Here is a 15,494-nt window from a genome sequence, read left to right as displayed (position 1 = left end):
TATATCAGAGTATTCAGAATAAATATATTCCTACTATAAAGAAAAATTCTAAGGGGAGGACCCACCATCCATGGTTAACTAAAGAAGTTAAGGAAAGCATCAAACTTAAGGAAAAAGCATATAACAGCGCAAAGATGAGTGGCAAGACAGATGATTAGTCAGAAGATATAGAGAATGACTAAAAGATTAATCAGAAGTAAGAAAATAAAGTATGAGAAGAAGCTGGCTAGAAATTTATAAACGGACAGCAAGAGTATTTACAAAGAAAAAAGGTACTTAAAAAGAAAAAGAGCAATTAAAGTGAGTGTTGATCCTCTAGAGAGTGACAGTGGGGAGTTAATAGTAGATAATGAGGAAATGGTGGATGAAATGAACAAATATTTTGTTTCTGCCTTAACTATAGAGGATACAAAAAACATTCCACTAATAGTTGTAAATCAAGAGGTGGAAAGGAGAGAGGGACTTGGTGAAATTACAATCACTAGGGAAGCGGTACTGAGCAAACTGATGGAGCTGCGGGCTGACAAGTCTTCAGGTACTGATGGACTTCATCCCAGGATCTTAAAAAAGGTGGCTAATGCATTGATGTTAATTTTCCAAAGTTCACTAGATTCTGGAAAGGTTCATCAGACTGGAAAGTAACAAATATAACCCCTCTAAGGGAGGGAGGCAGAAAACAAGAAAACTATAGGCCAGTTAGCTTCATGACTATCGTGGGGAAGGTGTTAGAATCGATCATAAAGGAGGTTATAGCTGGGCACTTAGAGAAATTCAAGGTAATCAGGAAGAGTCAACAAGGTTTTGTGAAAGGAAAATCATGTATAATCAATTTACTGGAGTTCTTTGAAGGAGTAACATGCACTGTGGACAGAGGGGAGCAGGTAGACATACTGTACTTGGGTTTCCAGAAGTCATTTGATGAGGTGCCACATCAAAGGTTATTGTGGAAAATAAAAGTTCATGGTGTAGGGGGTAACATATTCGCATGGATATAAGATTGCCTGGCTGGCAGAAAATAGAGTGTGCATAAACGGATCTTTTTCTGATTGGCAGGATGTGATGAATGGAGTCCCTTAGGGGTCTGTGCTGGGGCCTTAACATTTTATAATTTGTATCAGTGACTGAGATCGGGGAGTGAAGGCATGGTAACTAAATTTGCAGATGACACAAAGATAGGTCGGAAAGCATGTTGTGAAGAGGACGTTAGGAGTTTGCAGACGGATATAGATAAGTTGAGTGAGTGGACAAAAATCTGGCACATGGAGTGTAAGATAGGAAAATGTGAAGTTGTTCACTTTGGCAGGAAGAATAAAAAAGCAGAGTATTACCTAAACAGAGAGTGGCTGCAGAATTCTGAGGTGCAGAGGGGCTTGGGTGTTCTAGTTCATGAGTCGCAAAAAGTTAGAATGCATTTGAGCAAGTAATTAAGAAGGCTAATGGAATGCTATCCTTTATTACAAGAGGAATTGAACATAAAAGTAAGGATGTTGTGCTTCAGTTATACAGGGCATTGGTGAGACCACACCTCAAATATTGTGTGCAGTTTTGGTCTCCTTTTTAAGGAAGAATGTAAATGCCTTGGAAGCGGTGGAGATTTACTAGATTGATATCTGGAATGAGCGGGTTGTTTTATGAGGAAAGGTTAGACAGACTAGGCTTGTTTCCACTGAAGTTTAGTAGAGTGAGGGGTGACTTGACTGAAGTATACAAGATCCTGAATGCTATTGACAAGGTGGATGTGGAAAGGATGTTTCCTCTGTGGGTGTATCCAGAACTAGGGGCCACTATTCTAAAGTTAAGGATTGACCTTTTAGGACAGAGGTGAGGAGAATTTTTTTTTCTCTCCGAGGGTTGTGCGACTTTGGAACACTCTCCTCTGAAGGCGGGGCCATTGAATATTTTTAAGGCAGAGGTAGATGAATTCTTTTTAGGCAAGGGAATCAAAGGTTATCAGGGGTAGATGGGAATGTGGAATTCAAAACACAAATAGATCATATGTGAACGATGGAGCAGGCACAAGGGGCCAAATGGCCTACTTCTGCTCTTTTTTCAATGCATGGACTCAGTGCGTTAAATTGCTGGCTCGTGTCCTGTAAATTTATATGATCCTGTAATATCAGGAAAGAGTGTGGAAAGGAGCTTGGAGTTGACTGCTCCAGTTGAAGATCAAACACTCTCACAGGCTCACTGCCCAGCTAACCTCTTGTGCTGCAGTTTCCATGATTTTCTTTTGTTTTAAAGCGCTTGATTTTTGTGTATATTCGGATCTACATTTATGATAAATGGAAAGTTGTTTGTTTTACTTGGAAGGTGAGCCATAGACCTTTTCTGGCTCATTTGATATCCTCTGGAACCATATATGTGTATGTTGCCTGTAGTGGTGGTGCCTCCTGTGGCTCAGTTGCAGTCTCGTCTATGAATCAAAAGGTTGTGTATTCAAGTTCCAATCCAGGGACGTGGGGCAGGATTTTTCAGTCAGCATGTGGGGGCAGGCCCGACATGCCGTCGTGTAAAATGATGCGCGATGACATTGAGTGTGCATCCCGATGTCATTGCGCTGTCTCACGATCTTTCGGTCGGCGGGCACAGGCCGGAGTCAGCTGCATGCCCGCTGATATGTAAACGGCCTATTAAGGCCATTAAGGAAGTCATTAATGTATTTGTTAAGGCTACCCGTCCAACCTTAAGGTTTGTGGGCAGGCGAAAAGGCCAAGCGGCCTTTACGTTTTTTAGGAAACCTCATCCACAAGCGGGATGAGGTTTCCGAAAGCTTTTATTAATTGAATTTTTTAAAAATTCCGAGATATAAAAACATGTCCCATCTCATGTGACACTGTCACATGAGGGGACATGTTTAATCAAATTTTTTCTCCATTTTTAAAATTATTTCAACATTGATTCAATCTCCCTGAAACAGCCCCGTGCCTCAGGGAGATTGAAACTTCCTTTTGCATGTATGATCTAAAGAGGCGCTGGCTCCAACACTCCCACCTCCCCCTGCCTGCACAGGTAGCGCTGAGCGCTATGGCTCACTTCTTACATTGGGTAGGCCTTAATTGGCCCGCCCATGTAAAATGGCGGCGCGGGCGGCAATCGGCTCCGCGGCCGTTCCCATTGAGCCCATCCACCGCCTGAAAAATTCAGGCCTTGAATATAATGATCTAGGCTGACTGCACTGTCTTTTTGATGAAACATTAAGCCAAGACTCTGTCTGCTCTTTCAGGTGGAGTTTACCAAAATCCCATGGCACTATTCAAAGAAGAGACTGTGACTGTGTCCCTGTGTTTTTGTTTCCACTGGCTGAGGAATCTATCTCTCAGCACCTACCCTATCAAGCCCCTTCAGAATCTTGTACGTCTCAATGAGATCGCTTCTCATTCTTCTAAACTCCAGAAAAAATGGACCCAATTTGCTCAACCTGTCATCATAGAACAACCCTGGCCTGAATTTTTCAGGCGGTGGGCAGGCTCGGCGGGAGCGATCACGGAGCCTATCATCGCCTGCGATCGGCTCTGCGCCACCATTTTACGTGGCGGGCTAATTAAGGCCCGCCCAGCATAAGACACAAGCCATAGCGCTCACCTGTGTGGGCGGGGGGAGACAGGATAGTCGGGACCAGCGCTCTTTCACGCATGAGCGCAAAAGAGCGCTTCAATCTCCCTGAGGCACAGAGCTGCCAGGGAGATTGAATCGATATTGAAATAATTAAATAAATGGAGCAAAGATTTGACTAAACATGAGATGGGACATGTTTTTATATCTCGGAAAACTTTTTTATTCATTTAATAAAAGCTTTAGGAAACCTCATCCCGCTCATGGATGAGGTTTCCTAAAAAAACACGAAGGCCGCTTGGCCTTTTCGCCTGCCCACCAGCTTTAAGGTTGGATGGGCAGCATTAACCCAATACATTCCTTAATGGCCTTAATAAGCCGTTGACACATCGGCAGGCGTGCAGGTGAAACATCGCGAGACAGCGCGATGACATTGGACGCACGCCCGATGTCATCGCGCATTATTTTACGCGTTGGCATGTTGGGCCCGCCCCCGCATGCCGACTGAAAAATCCTGCCCCCTATCATCCCAGGGATCAACTTAGCGAATCTTCACTGTACTGCCTAAATGTGGAGACCAGAACTGCTCACAGTATTACAGATGCAGTCTCACCAAGCCCAAGTACAACTCTAGCAAAATTTCTTTATTGCAATGGAATTAGAATACAGGAATAAAGGTCAACATTCCATTTGCCTTCCTGTATGTTAACTTTTTGCATTCCTTGTACGAGCACACCCAAGTAACTTTGAACATCCAAACTTACAAGTTTCTCATCTTTTAAAAAATATTCAGCTCTTATATTCTTACAGCCATAGTGAATAACTTCACACTTCCCTACATTATAATCCACCTGCCGTCTTGCTGCCCATTCACTTAACCTGTCTATATCTCTTTGCAGCCTCTCTGTGTCCTCCCCACAGCTTAACTTTCCAGCTAACCTTGTATCATCAGCAAACATAGATAGATGAATGACTTGGATGAAGAGACAGAGTAATGTAGATTGTAAATAGCTGAGGCCCCAGCACTGACACTTGTGGTACTCCACTATTCACTATCTGCCAATGTGCAAAAGTCCCCATTAAGCCCACTCTCTGCTTCCTATCTTTTAACCAATTCTCTATCGATGCTAATATATTACCTCCAACTCCACACGCACCTATCTTGCCTATTAACCTTTCGTGTGGCACTTTATCAAAAGCCTTTTGGAAATCCAGCTATACTACATCTACTTTACTAGTTATGTCCTCAAAAAACTCCAATAAATTTGTTAAACAGAATTTTCCTTTAGTAAAACCATGTTGACTTGTTCTAATAATGCTCTGCTTTTCTAAGTGCATTGTTAACACTTGCTTAATAATACATTCCAGCATTTTCTCAACAACTGATGTTAGGCTAACTGGCCTGTACTTTCTTGTTTTCTCTCTCCCTCCTTTCTTGAAAAGCAGAGTAACATTTGCCAACTTCCAATGTGATGGCACCATTCCCAAATGTTATGAATTTTGGAAAATCGCAGCCAGTGCACCCACTACCTCTGTAGCTATCTCCTTTAGAACCCTAGAGTGTAGGCCATCAGGCCCCAGGGATTTGTTGGATTTTAGTCCCTTAAGTTTCTCCAATACTCTTTTTCTGAAAGGGTCAGAGGTGTGCTGATGGTGGGCGGTGGCTAATTATGAAGCTGCATCAGTGTTTGCCATCCAATTAAAGATGATGGGTGATCCCTGAAGTGGGAACACAGGGCATGCAGGCCATTCAATGGAGGAAAGAAGTCCTCACTGTGGGACCAGTGGGAGCAATGCATAGACCCAGCTGGCAAGGAAGCACTGCAGTTGCCATCTGCTGCCGCTGAACTCCACAGACAGGGCATTAATGATGCTCCAACATCCAGTATGAGGCTCTCTCTGTTCACCTGCACATTTCGGAAATATGCAACTGGTAGGAGGTTAGGAGTCATTCCACTGAAGATGCTGAATCCTTGAAAGCGTGTTAGCTGATCTTGCGCATGAATATTGCAGGATTCCAAATGACCTGCCTGATTTTCACATGCAACGCGAATGTCTTACAGCATTGTGAGGTCTTAAGGTCAACCCCAAACATACACGTCAGTAAACCTGACAAAGGGACGGGGATAGTCATCCTTAACAAGTGTGTCTACATCAACAAAATGCACTCCGTTCTTAATGACTGGTCCAAATTTGTATCCATTGGACCTGCCACTCAACATGAACAGACAGCCTTGCTCGAAAGTGATCTTCAAAAAACACTTGCTGGACTTGCATAACAGCGATGAGCTGCTGCGTGATATATATGACAGGGCTTGTCCTCATGGTTCGCTGCATCCATGTATGTACAGGCTGCTCAAGACACACACAAGTAATGTCACTTTACGCCCTATCTTATCTATGACTGGTTCGGTACAGCATGAATTGGACAAATTGTCAGGCAAATTGTTACAACCAGTTTTGAGCAAGTTTTCCAGATACACGGTGAAGGATTCCTTCACATTGGCAAAGACGATACAGGGCTTGCAAATCGATATCAATACTGTGTCCATGTGATCGTTTGACATTGCTAGCCTATTCACCAATGTTCCACTTAAGAAAGCTATAGATATTTGCACTGCATCATTTATATCATGGCGAACTAGAGCCACCACCATTGCCTGAATCAGTATTCATTGAGCTTAAGAGCTCGGTAACTCACACGGTTGAGTTCAGCTTTAACTACACCATGTATGCCCAAATAGATGGTGTTGCCATGGGACCCCTTCTAGGCCCAGCTCCAGCAAACATTTTTGTTGGATTCCATGAGAAATGTGTCTTTGATAGAATGACACCTAACCTCCTACCCCTTGCATATTTCCGATATGTGGATGATACATTTGCTATATTTAAATCTGCAGCTGTATGTAATAATTTCCTTGCACGTCTTAGTGGGCTCCACCCTGCACTCAAATTCACCTTTGAAGCGGAGCAGTCAAATGAACTCCATTTCCTTTATGTACTAGTTGAGAAATCTGCTGGGGATTCTCTACCACGGTCTACCACAAGTCTACTGGCAATACAAGCGCTGGGATTCATACAGTTCCATACACTATAGAAACATAGAAAATTAGAGCAAGTGTTGGCCATTCAGCCCTTTGAGCCTGCTGCACCATGCATCATGATCATGGCTGATCATCCAACTCAATAGCCTGCTCCCGCTTTCTCCCCATATCCTTTGATCCCTTTCGTCCCAAGTGCTATATCTAACTCCTTCTTGAAAACATATAATGTTTGGCCCCAACTACGTTCTGTGGTCGTGAAGTCCACGAAAGATGAGGAAATTTCTCCTCATCTCAGTCCTAAATTGTCTACCCCCATATCCTCAGACTGTGACCCTTGGTTCTGGACTCCCTCCCCACAATCGGGAACATCCTTCCTGCATCTACCCTGTCTAGTCCTGTTAAATTTTATAGGTTTCTATGAGATCCCCCCTCATTCTTCTGAACTCCAGCAAATATAATCCTAACCGACTCAATCTCTCCTCATATGTCAGTCTCACCATCCCAGGAATCAGCCTGGTAAATCTTTGCTGCACACTCTCTATAGCAAGAACATCCTTCCTCAGATAAGGAGGCCAAAACTCTACACAATATTCCAGGTGTGGTCTCACCAAGGCCCTGAATAATATATAATTGCAGCAAGACATCCCTGCTCCTGTACTCAAATCCTCTCGCTATGAAGGCCAACATACCATCTGCCTTCTTTACCGCCTGCTGCACCTGCCTTCTTCAACCGCTGCAGTCCGTGTGGTGTAGGCACACCCTACGTGCTTTTAGAGAGGGAGTTTCAGGATTTTTGACCCAGTGACAGTGAAGGAACAGCAATACATTTCCAAGTCAGGATGGCAAGTGACTTGGTGCGGAACTTCCAGGTGGTGGTGTACTTCATAGCCAATGTAGCACTTTAAGTGTGGTTCCTGTATAATGTATGGAGACATGGCAGCCAAGTTGTGCACAGCAAGGTCCCACAAACAGGATTCTCAATTTTGTTATTGTTGGTGGAGAGATAAATGTTAGCCAAAACACCTGGAGAACTCATCTGCTGTTCTTTTAAAATGTGCCATTGCTTATTTTTTCTGCCTACCTAAGAAGCAGAATGCCTCAGTTTGATATTTTATCCAAAAGCTGGCACCTCTGTAATACTTCCATAAATCAATGAAAAGAGACTTTGTCACTGTGTAAAGCAAACTGATACACTATTTGCCTGCTGCAGCTGACCAATGTCTCCCTCAATGACTTTAACATGAGAGCTGTGTAACTTCAGTTAAGAGCAAGATTAAAGGTTAAAAGGATGAAAACTCGATCAAATTCTGTGCACGAGTACAATGGCTCTTGTGCTGTAAGAACTCTGTGGGTTTGTGAGTTGCAGTTTATTGGGGTTGAAAAGTGTATAGTCATGGAACACATACTGGGGAGGTTCCCCTTATCACCTCCAGTGTTTGGGGAAGAGGCTTACAGAGCTCTGCCTTGGAAGTTTGCCTGTGGTTAGCCGATTCCTCCCCTGGGAACGTCATTGATTGGGCCTGGTGCCTGAAAGACAATTCTGTACATTGAATAGGTAAAATGTTCTATACTTTCTAAAGTATAGCAAAGTAAGACTTTTCGAACACCTTTACTTCCACTGGTATTTTTATATAATCCTGTATCGTGTCCTTAATACGGTTACAACCAATGCATTATTTTTTGAAGAATAGCTATTGCAACAATTTGCACACAGTATGATTCCACAAATAATTGGCTGAATGACTAGTTAATCTGTTTTAGTTTTGGTGTTGATTGAGGGAAGAATATCGACCAGAATGTCAGGTGAACTCCCTAGTTTCCTTTAAATAGTGCCATGGGAGCTTTTTACAGCATCACAAACAATGCAATAATCTTTCATTATTGCATTGAAGTGTTAGCCTAGGCTACATGCTCAAATTAGTTGAAGGGGTTGAATCCACAATCTATTAATTCCAAGGCTGCACTTCTATTGACTGAGCTAATCTACCACTTAAATTTTTTTTTATATATATATATATATACTCTTTCATGGGATGTAGGTGTCGCTGGATAGGCCAGCATTTATTGCCCATCCCTAAGTGCCCATGAGAAGGGGGTTTGCTTTCTTTCCTAATTAAGATCGTTTTCTCCATTTCTTGACTCTTACTCAAGGTCAGATTAATCAATACTCCTCTAGTTCACAGTATTTCACTCCAAAAATTTATAAATTCTTAGAGCAATATGGTGACATAATGTCAGAAGGAACCATCTTAATCCAGCTTGCCTGGCAGGAAACTGATTTGAATTGGATCAATTAGAAACTAACACTGGGAGGGGGTTTTTGATCCCTTGGTAATCGTGCTGAACGGGTTAAGTTAAAATAGTTCCCTAAGATCTCTGTCTTCTGTTGTCCTGAGTTTTCCCTTTAAGCCAATCCACTGGTAAGAAGGAAAAAAAATCCAACACATGTTTTCACATTTAAGCACCAGCCTGCCAGTAGTTTGTAGCCTCAACTAAATGTGGATTTTCTTCATCCCAGACTTGATCTGTGTTGTATTTAAGCATTGGATGTGGAAACAGCATGCACTTGTAGTTACCAGCATTCACCTAATGTAAAAATATCTTTAGCCCCCTCAAGTTGCAATGTATTGTGCAAAGTTTGAGTCTGTATTGGTAAATGGAAAACAGTAATGTGGGGGCAATTTATTTTGTGTTAAAGCATGCATATGACTGAATATTTTGTTTCCTGCAGGAAACAGAAGCAGTATGTTGAGAAATGCTGGAAAGATATTCGAGTAGGTGACTTTGTACGGTTATCATGCAATGAAATTATTCCAGCTGACATGCTCCTATTGCACTCATCAGAACAAAATGGAATCTGCCACATTGAGACATTTAACCTCGATGGAGAAATTAACCTGAAGCAAAGACTGGCAGTGAAAGGGTTTACAAATCCCGTAAAGTACTCCTTTCCTTTATTTCTTTGATTTGTTGTTCGACGGGAACATCAATAGAAACATCTTGTGTGACATTTGTTACGAGCAGTTCGCGGGTGAGGTCCCCCAATTTATGATCACAGACTAGGTACTCCAAATTTTTATGCTCCCGGGTGAGGAGAGATGAACTGGCTCCCTTTCTTTATTCAACCCCCTCGGTTGGTTGCAATAAGGTTAATTTAAAAAGGACCCCTTCCCTCATGGGATGCCTTTTCCTAGTCCAAATGTATTTATGTTTTAAAAGGAGCCAACTTAACCAGGCTGTTTTGAGTCAAATAGTGAGTTTATTAGTTACCAAATGTGAGAAAAAAATAATAAAAATGCAACACACATACACACAGATTAGAAATGAGAAATTGAGTCTGAAAATAAAAAGTTAAAAAGATATACGAATCACTCCTTTGGCTTGCCCTTGAGGAGTCGATGGTAAAACATTGGGGCTGTTAAATTGGGGGGATTTTGGTAGCTCTGACTTTGGCAGTTGCATTGGAGATTCTTGATTCTGCAGGTTAGCTGAAAGGAGTTGTCCTGTTTCCTTTTCGACCGTGGCTTTGCTGACTTGTGACTTATTTCCAGCAGTCAGGGAGAGAGTTTTATTTTTAACCTGCAAACTGCAGGGATGCTCAGTTGGTGTTCTTCAGCTGTGACCTTCACCGCACACACACCAGAATAGAACACCAAAGTAGCACACAGAATTAGGGTTGCAGTTGGTGTTTTTAAAGCCACTTTACTTGCATATTCCTGGAAGGGAAAAATAAACATTTCTTTCGCCCGGACCTGTTTTCTTTTCAAACTCTGGGATATAACTCAACAGGAGGTTACAGTTTAGTTTCCATTATATCTTTTCCTTTGAAGTGCCTCTGTCTGAAGTAGGTCATGTCACATCTTTAGGTGCGACATTCCATTCTCACTGAACTAGTTGGCCAAGTAATCCACATAGGAATTTTTCAGCAAGTGATTACCTTACAGTCTCAGCCAGCTTTTGCTTGTACGTCCTTTTTCATAAAATACGTATTACTCAAAAGTTCAGTATGTCCATAAGTAATTTGGGGATAGGATCCATGGTCATGACAAGTTGCTAAAAGAGTATCGAACATTTGCATTTACAAGTATGTGATTACAACATTCATAGTGTAGTGACATTACTTGTGGTAGGGAAACCTCTTCACGTAAAAACACCTCGGCAAAAATGTAAGTTGATGCTCACTCTTTCCATCTGTGCAAATTAGGAATTGATCTGTTACTTGACCATTATAACATGTTGCTGTTAATAAAGTGTATTGCGATTCTTTTTCAGAAATCTGTACATTACACATGATTACCATGTTAATTATTTTCCAGGATTCTGAGTTTGAACCAGAGAACTTCAACAGCACTATAATCTGTGAAAATCCCAACAGTGATCTCAACAAATTTAAGGGCATTTTGTAAGTAGGGAATTTATTTTACTGCACCAGTTTTTTTTTTCTGGTTTATGATTCAGCTTTACATTAACACAAACTAGCAATGCTTTAAGTTTTTAATAATTCATGGGTATGTTGCAGAATTTACTAATTCAACCAAGCTTGTTCATTCTAGTTGTGGGTTTGAGAGCATCCTCAAGCTTATTCCTGAGTTTGGTGAGGTCACATTTCTGAATCAAAAACACAATTACCTGGAAAAACTCAGCAGGTCTGGCAGCATTGGCGGAGAAGAATAAAGTTGACGTTTCGAGTCCTCATGACCCTTCAACTGCCACTTCTCTTCAAGAAATGCCTACCTTGAAGAAGTACTGCTCAGACCTGCTGAGTTTTTCCAGGTAATTCTGTTTTTGTTTTGGATTTCCAGCATCCGCAGTTTTTTGTTTTTATTCACATTTCTGAATGTTGACTTTAACTGGTCATTGACCAGTTAATACATTATCAATAGGGACCAATAGGATGCAGGATTCACTCTAGAATTATGCAGGCAGCAAATTCCAGCTTCCCACCATGCTGCTGTGAGTTCTAAGAAGACAGGTACATCCTCAAAGAGGGAGTGGAAGGATGATTGAATTCTCATGGCATGACCTGAGAATGTCATTGACAAAACTTCTGAACAGTTCATTTCAGTGCACAGCACATTGTGACTTACAGATAAATAACTGAAAGAAGTCAAGAAAACTTTTATAATGTATATATTATGTATGGGTTTATATGTATCATGTATAGTAAAACATATATACCTGTGGAACGTTTATTCACACCTCTAATATCTTGTGTGCTCGAGACTTTAGAGCCATTCATATCACTGTCACTGAGCACATAAAGGAAGGAGATCCTGGGGGAGAGACAACCATACCTTAGCTGTTAGGGCATTGTGACAGAAACTGATTATCAACTCTCAATACTGCAGGCATTAAATACATAGATGAGGTGAAATTTTTTTTAAAAAGTAATCCAAATCCAGGGGATGGATCTCAGCAGAATGTGCTTTTCAAAACTGAGTTAGATTTTCTCTTAGCAATAGTTTCACAGTTGATCTTTTTGCTGCAATGAGCGTTAATTTTAAGGTGGAGAAAACACAATAAGGTAGCATTAATTGTGAGTGGTTTTGCTTTGCAGGGAAAGCCCTGAAAGTAAGATTGGCTTCAACAAAGACAGCCTCTTACTTCGAGGCTGCACCATCCGGAACACGAAAGTTATTGTGGCAATAGTTGTATATGCAGGTGTGTTCTTGTTGTTAATTTTTCAATGAAATTGCTTTCCTGGGCTCTTAAGCATGAGGTGGGATCACCATTAATCAAAAAGCAATTGAAGCAGACTATACTGTGGCAGCAGTAAAGGGCCTCTTCCAGCAATGTGAATTTGAATAAGTGTCAGCGGATTCTTATTGCAAAACTGCTAATCAAAATATAGAGATGAACGTGCGTTCATGTAGTGCTTTTTATGATCTTAAGAGGTGCAAAATAATAATCCAGAGAGCGGGATTTCAAGTCCCCCTGTGGCAGTTTGAGAATTTTACTTCAAAATTAATCATTTTAACCTAACTCACTGAAAACTTGTCAGGATTGAAGTTTAAAAAAAACTGGAAATAAAAAGCCTCTGTAGAAGTGACCATGAAGTTGCAAGATGGTCGTAAAAACCGACCGGCTCATCATGGTTCTTCAGGGGAAGAAGCCTGATTTCCTTATCCAGTCTAGCCTATATGTAACTCCAATTTCACACCAACCTGGTGATATCTGCCCTCTGAAATGACCCAGCATGCCACTCTGTTGTATCACACTACAATGCAACAGGGATGGGCAACAAAAGACAATCTTGCCAATGATACCCAGACCCTGAGAATGATTTTTTTTAATGAGTCATTGGAAGTTGAATTTTCGTTTCTGGGTTGGAGCCCTGATGCTGGGGGCTCCTGACACTAGAGGGCCAAAAGAAGGCACTTCAGCACTGAGAGCAGCAGCCCCGCTGTCAGAGGTATGCCCTGCTGATGTAGGTAGGAGAGAGAAGGTGGCTCAAGATGGAAGCATTCCCTGAGCACTCCTCATAGGTTTTCAGAACAACGTGGCCACAGCTGCGTGACCACCATTGTGGAGGAGAAACCCTTTACAGGGTGGTCTGTGATCACAGCTGTGGTGATCTCGGTATGTCAGCTGTGAGGGATGGAGAACGATAGCCCACCCTGGTTGAGAAAATTCCAGTCAACCTCAGAACATTCCTTAAAAGGCCCTTTAATTGCCTCAATAGATTACCTGTCACTTGTGGTTGGATAGTCAACAACTTACACCCTGAACCTACCTTTACCAAAATGAGCTGAAGGCAGGGACATGCTGGCAAACTGAGATGCTGTTCTCCAACGCCAAACTTTCAACCCTCCAGCCCCGCCTTGGATGTTATTCGAAAATTCAGCTCCTAATGTCACTCCACTGCTACAATGCCACATCTTTAACATTCATCCTATAAAGCTGGTCATATCGGGTCTCTGCATCGGTTTCATTACAATAACTGAAGCTGAATTTTACAGCCTATTCATGATGATTTGTGCTCATTCTGAAAAATCCATTAACTATTTTATAATGGCTCAACAACACAATGCTAAAAAAACAGATAATGTTGGAAATACTCAGCTACTCAGTCAGGAGAAATAGAAGTTGACGCTTTGGGTGTCGACCCTTCCTGTGTTCTGATGAGGGCCCAGATCCAAACTAAACGTATATTTTTTTTTAAGAGTTGAATGGGTTGGTGTGTCCTATGGTACATTCAAATAACAAATTTTAAAAAATCTTCCTTATTGTTAGGAATCCAGATGGAGGGCGAAGCTTTATTTAACATACCCCTGTTATAGTCATAGATATATTTTAGCTGAGGCCTGAGTACTGCTTCTGTAATGGGCAATGCAAAGAGGCTGTACCTCTGGGATAATGAAAATGACACAACAGTAACTTAAGCCAAGTAGTTTAATGATTGACAACAGTGCTCAAACAGCTTTTGCACTGAAACTGCCAGTGATATATGTTTCTCTGCATCAGCCAGTTGGCTGAGATTTATAGGTTTGGACCAAACTGAAATAACATATTATCCTATATTATTATAATATAAAACAATATCCAATGCAAGATTGCAGCTGAATTACTGTCTGACATATACTGAAATGTATGATGATTAATAGCAATTTTTAATATGCATTTTTTTTAGGTCATGAGACCAAAGCAATGCTTAATAATAATGGACCTCGCTATAAGCGGAGTAAATTGGAAAGGAGAATGAACACTAATGTCCTGTGCTGCGTGAGCCTGATGGTGGTGATGTGTTTTATAGGAGCGTTGGGTAAGATGTGCAAGGGTAGCAACCTCCAACTTATTGCTGTAACTGGGATGGTGCAAATGAGAATGGTCTGTTGAGATTGAAATGTGTAGCAATTGATGGAATAAACTAATTACTGCAGTGAATGATGATGCTTAAGTGCTCTCTGTGTCCTAACTCACCCCAACTCCAGTTCACCCATTGCTCCTGTGTTCGCTGGTCTATAAATCAGCTTCTGGTTAAGTAATGCCTTGATTTTAAAATTCTCACCCTTGTTTTCAAATCCCTCCACAGCCTTTACCTTCCCTATGTCTGTAATCTCCTCCAGCCCCAAAACTCTTTGGTCCATGGTCCTCTAATTCTGGCCTCTTGCACACCCTGATTTTAATCTCCTCACCATTGCACACCATACTGTCAAATGCTTTGGTCTTAAGTTCTGGAATTCTCGCCCTAAAACCTCTCTGGCTCTCTACCTCTTTTTCCTCCTTTAGATAGCATAGCCAGCCATCCAGTTCTTTACTGGACAGTTGTTTTTTAGCCAGTCTGGCTACTTCTGTACCAGATAGCTTCATATCCAGTATTTTGGCCCATAGTGCACTTACCTCAGTAAAGCACCAACAGGGGCATGTATTTGTTCTTTCATTCATGCAGCAGCCTTGATGCGATGGGGTCCAAAAGTCAGGTTTGTTTTTATTTTTTTTGCTACTATTTTTAAAGCACCGTACACCCCCACCCCACAACCTCCCGTCATCTCTCCAACGTCTTGGAATCTTCAAACATGATGTCACTGTGTACGTGATCACATTGTCGAATACATGCTGGGGTCATCCCGTGTGTGATAACACCACCCAATGCACATCACAAAGGGCCTGGTGGCTCCCAGCACTTGCCATCCTACCTTTTTAAGACATTTCTTAAAATCTAACTCTGCAACCAAACTTTTGTTCATCTTCCCTATTATTTATTATTATTATTATTATTATTATAATAACAATATTATTATTATGTGGCTCGGTGCTGTGAAGATGGTTTTTTAAAAAATATTTTTAGGAATATGGCGGCATTCTGTAAAGAAGGCTGTGAGTGTGTGTGTGTGTGTGTGTAATTAAACTGGGGGAAGGTTAGTATAAACGGCTTGTCTGTGGGAGCAGAGAAATGAA

At 41.5% G+C, this 15,494-nt stretch overlaps 1 protein-coding gene across 3 annotated transcripts in view; it reads left to right on the top strand.

The window, feature by feature from the left end:
* Positions 1–15,494, top strand: part of atp10b (ATPase phospholipid transporting 10B) — a 368,600-nt gene that overhangs the window by 258,930 nt on the left and 94,176 nt on the right. For all 3 annotated transcript variants that reach the window (XR_013577824.1, XM_078551015.1, XM_078551014.1), the window contains 4 exons: positions 9,328–9,532; positions 10,913–10,998; positions 12,154–12,257; positions 14,227–14,358. Coding sequence is in view for 2 of the 3 variants with exons in the window: in XM_078551015.1 (XP_078407141.1) it covers positions 9,328–9,532; positions 10,913–10,998; positions 12,154–12,257; positions 14,227–14,358 (527 nt within the window). In the remaining variant the exon portion in view is untranslated. The remainder of the gene's footprint in view (positions 1–9,327; positions 9,533–10,912; positions 10,999–12,153; positions 12,258–14,226; positions 14,359–15,494) is intronic.

Source organism: Cetorhinus maximus, chromosome 10 (genome assembly GCF_964194155.1).
Source record: "Cetorhinus maximus chromosome 10, sCetMax3.hap1.1, whole genome shotgun sequence".
Lineage (NCBI taxonomy): Eukaryota > Metazoa > Chordata > Chondrichthyes > Lamniformes > Cetorhinidae > Cetorhinus > Cetorhinus maximus.
This window is presented reverse-complemented; position numbering and strand designations above follow the sequence as displayed.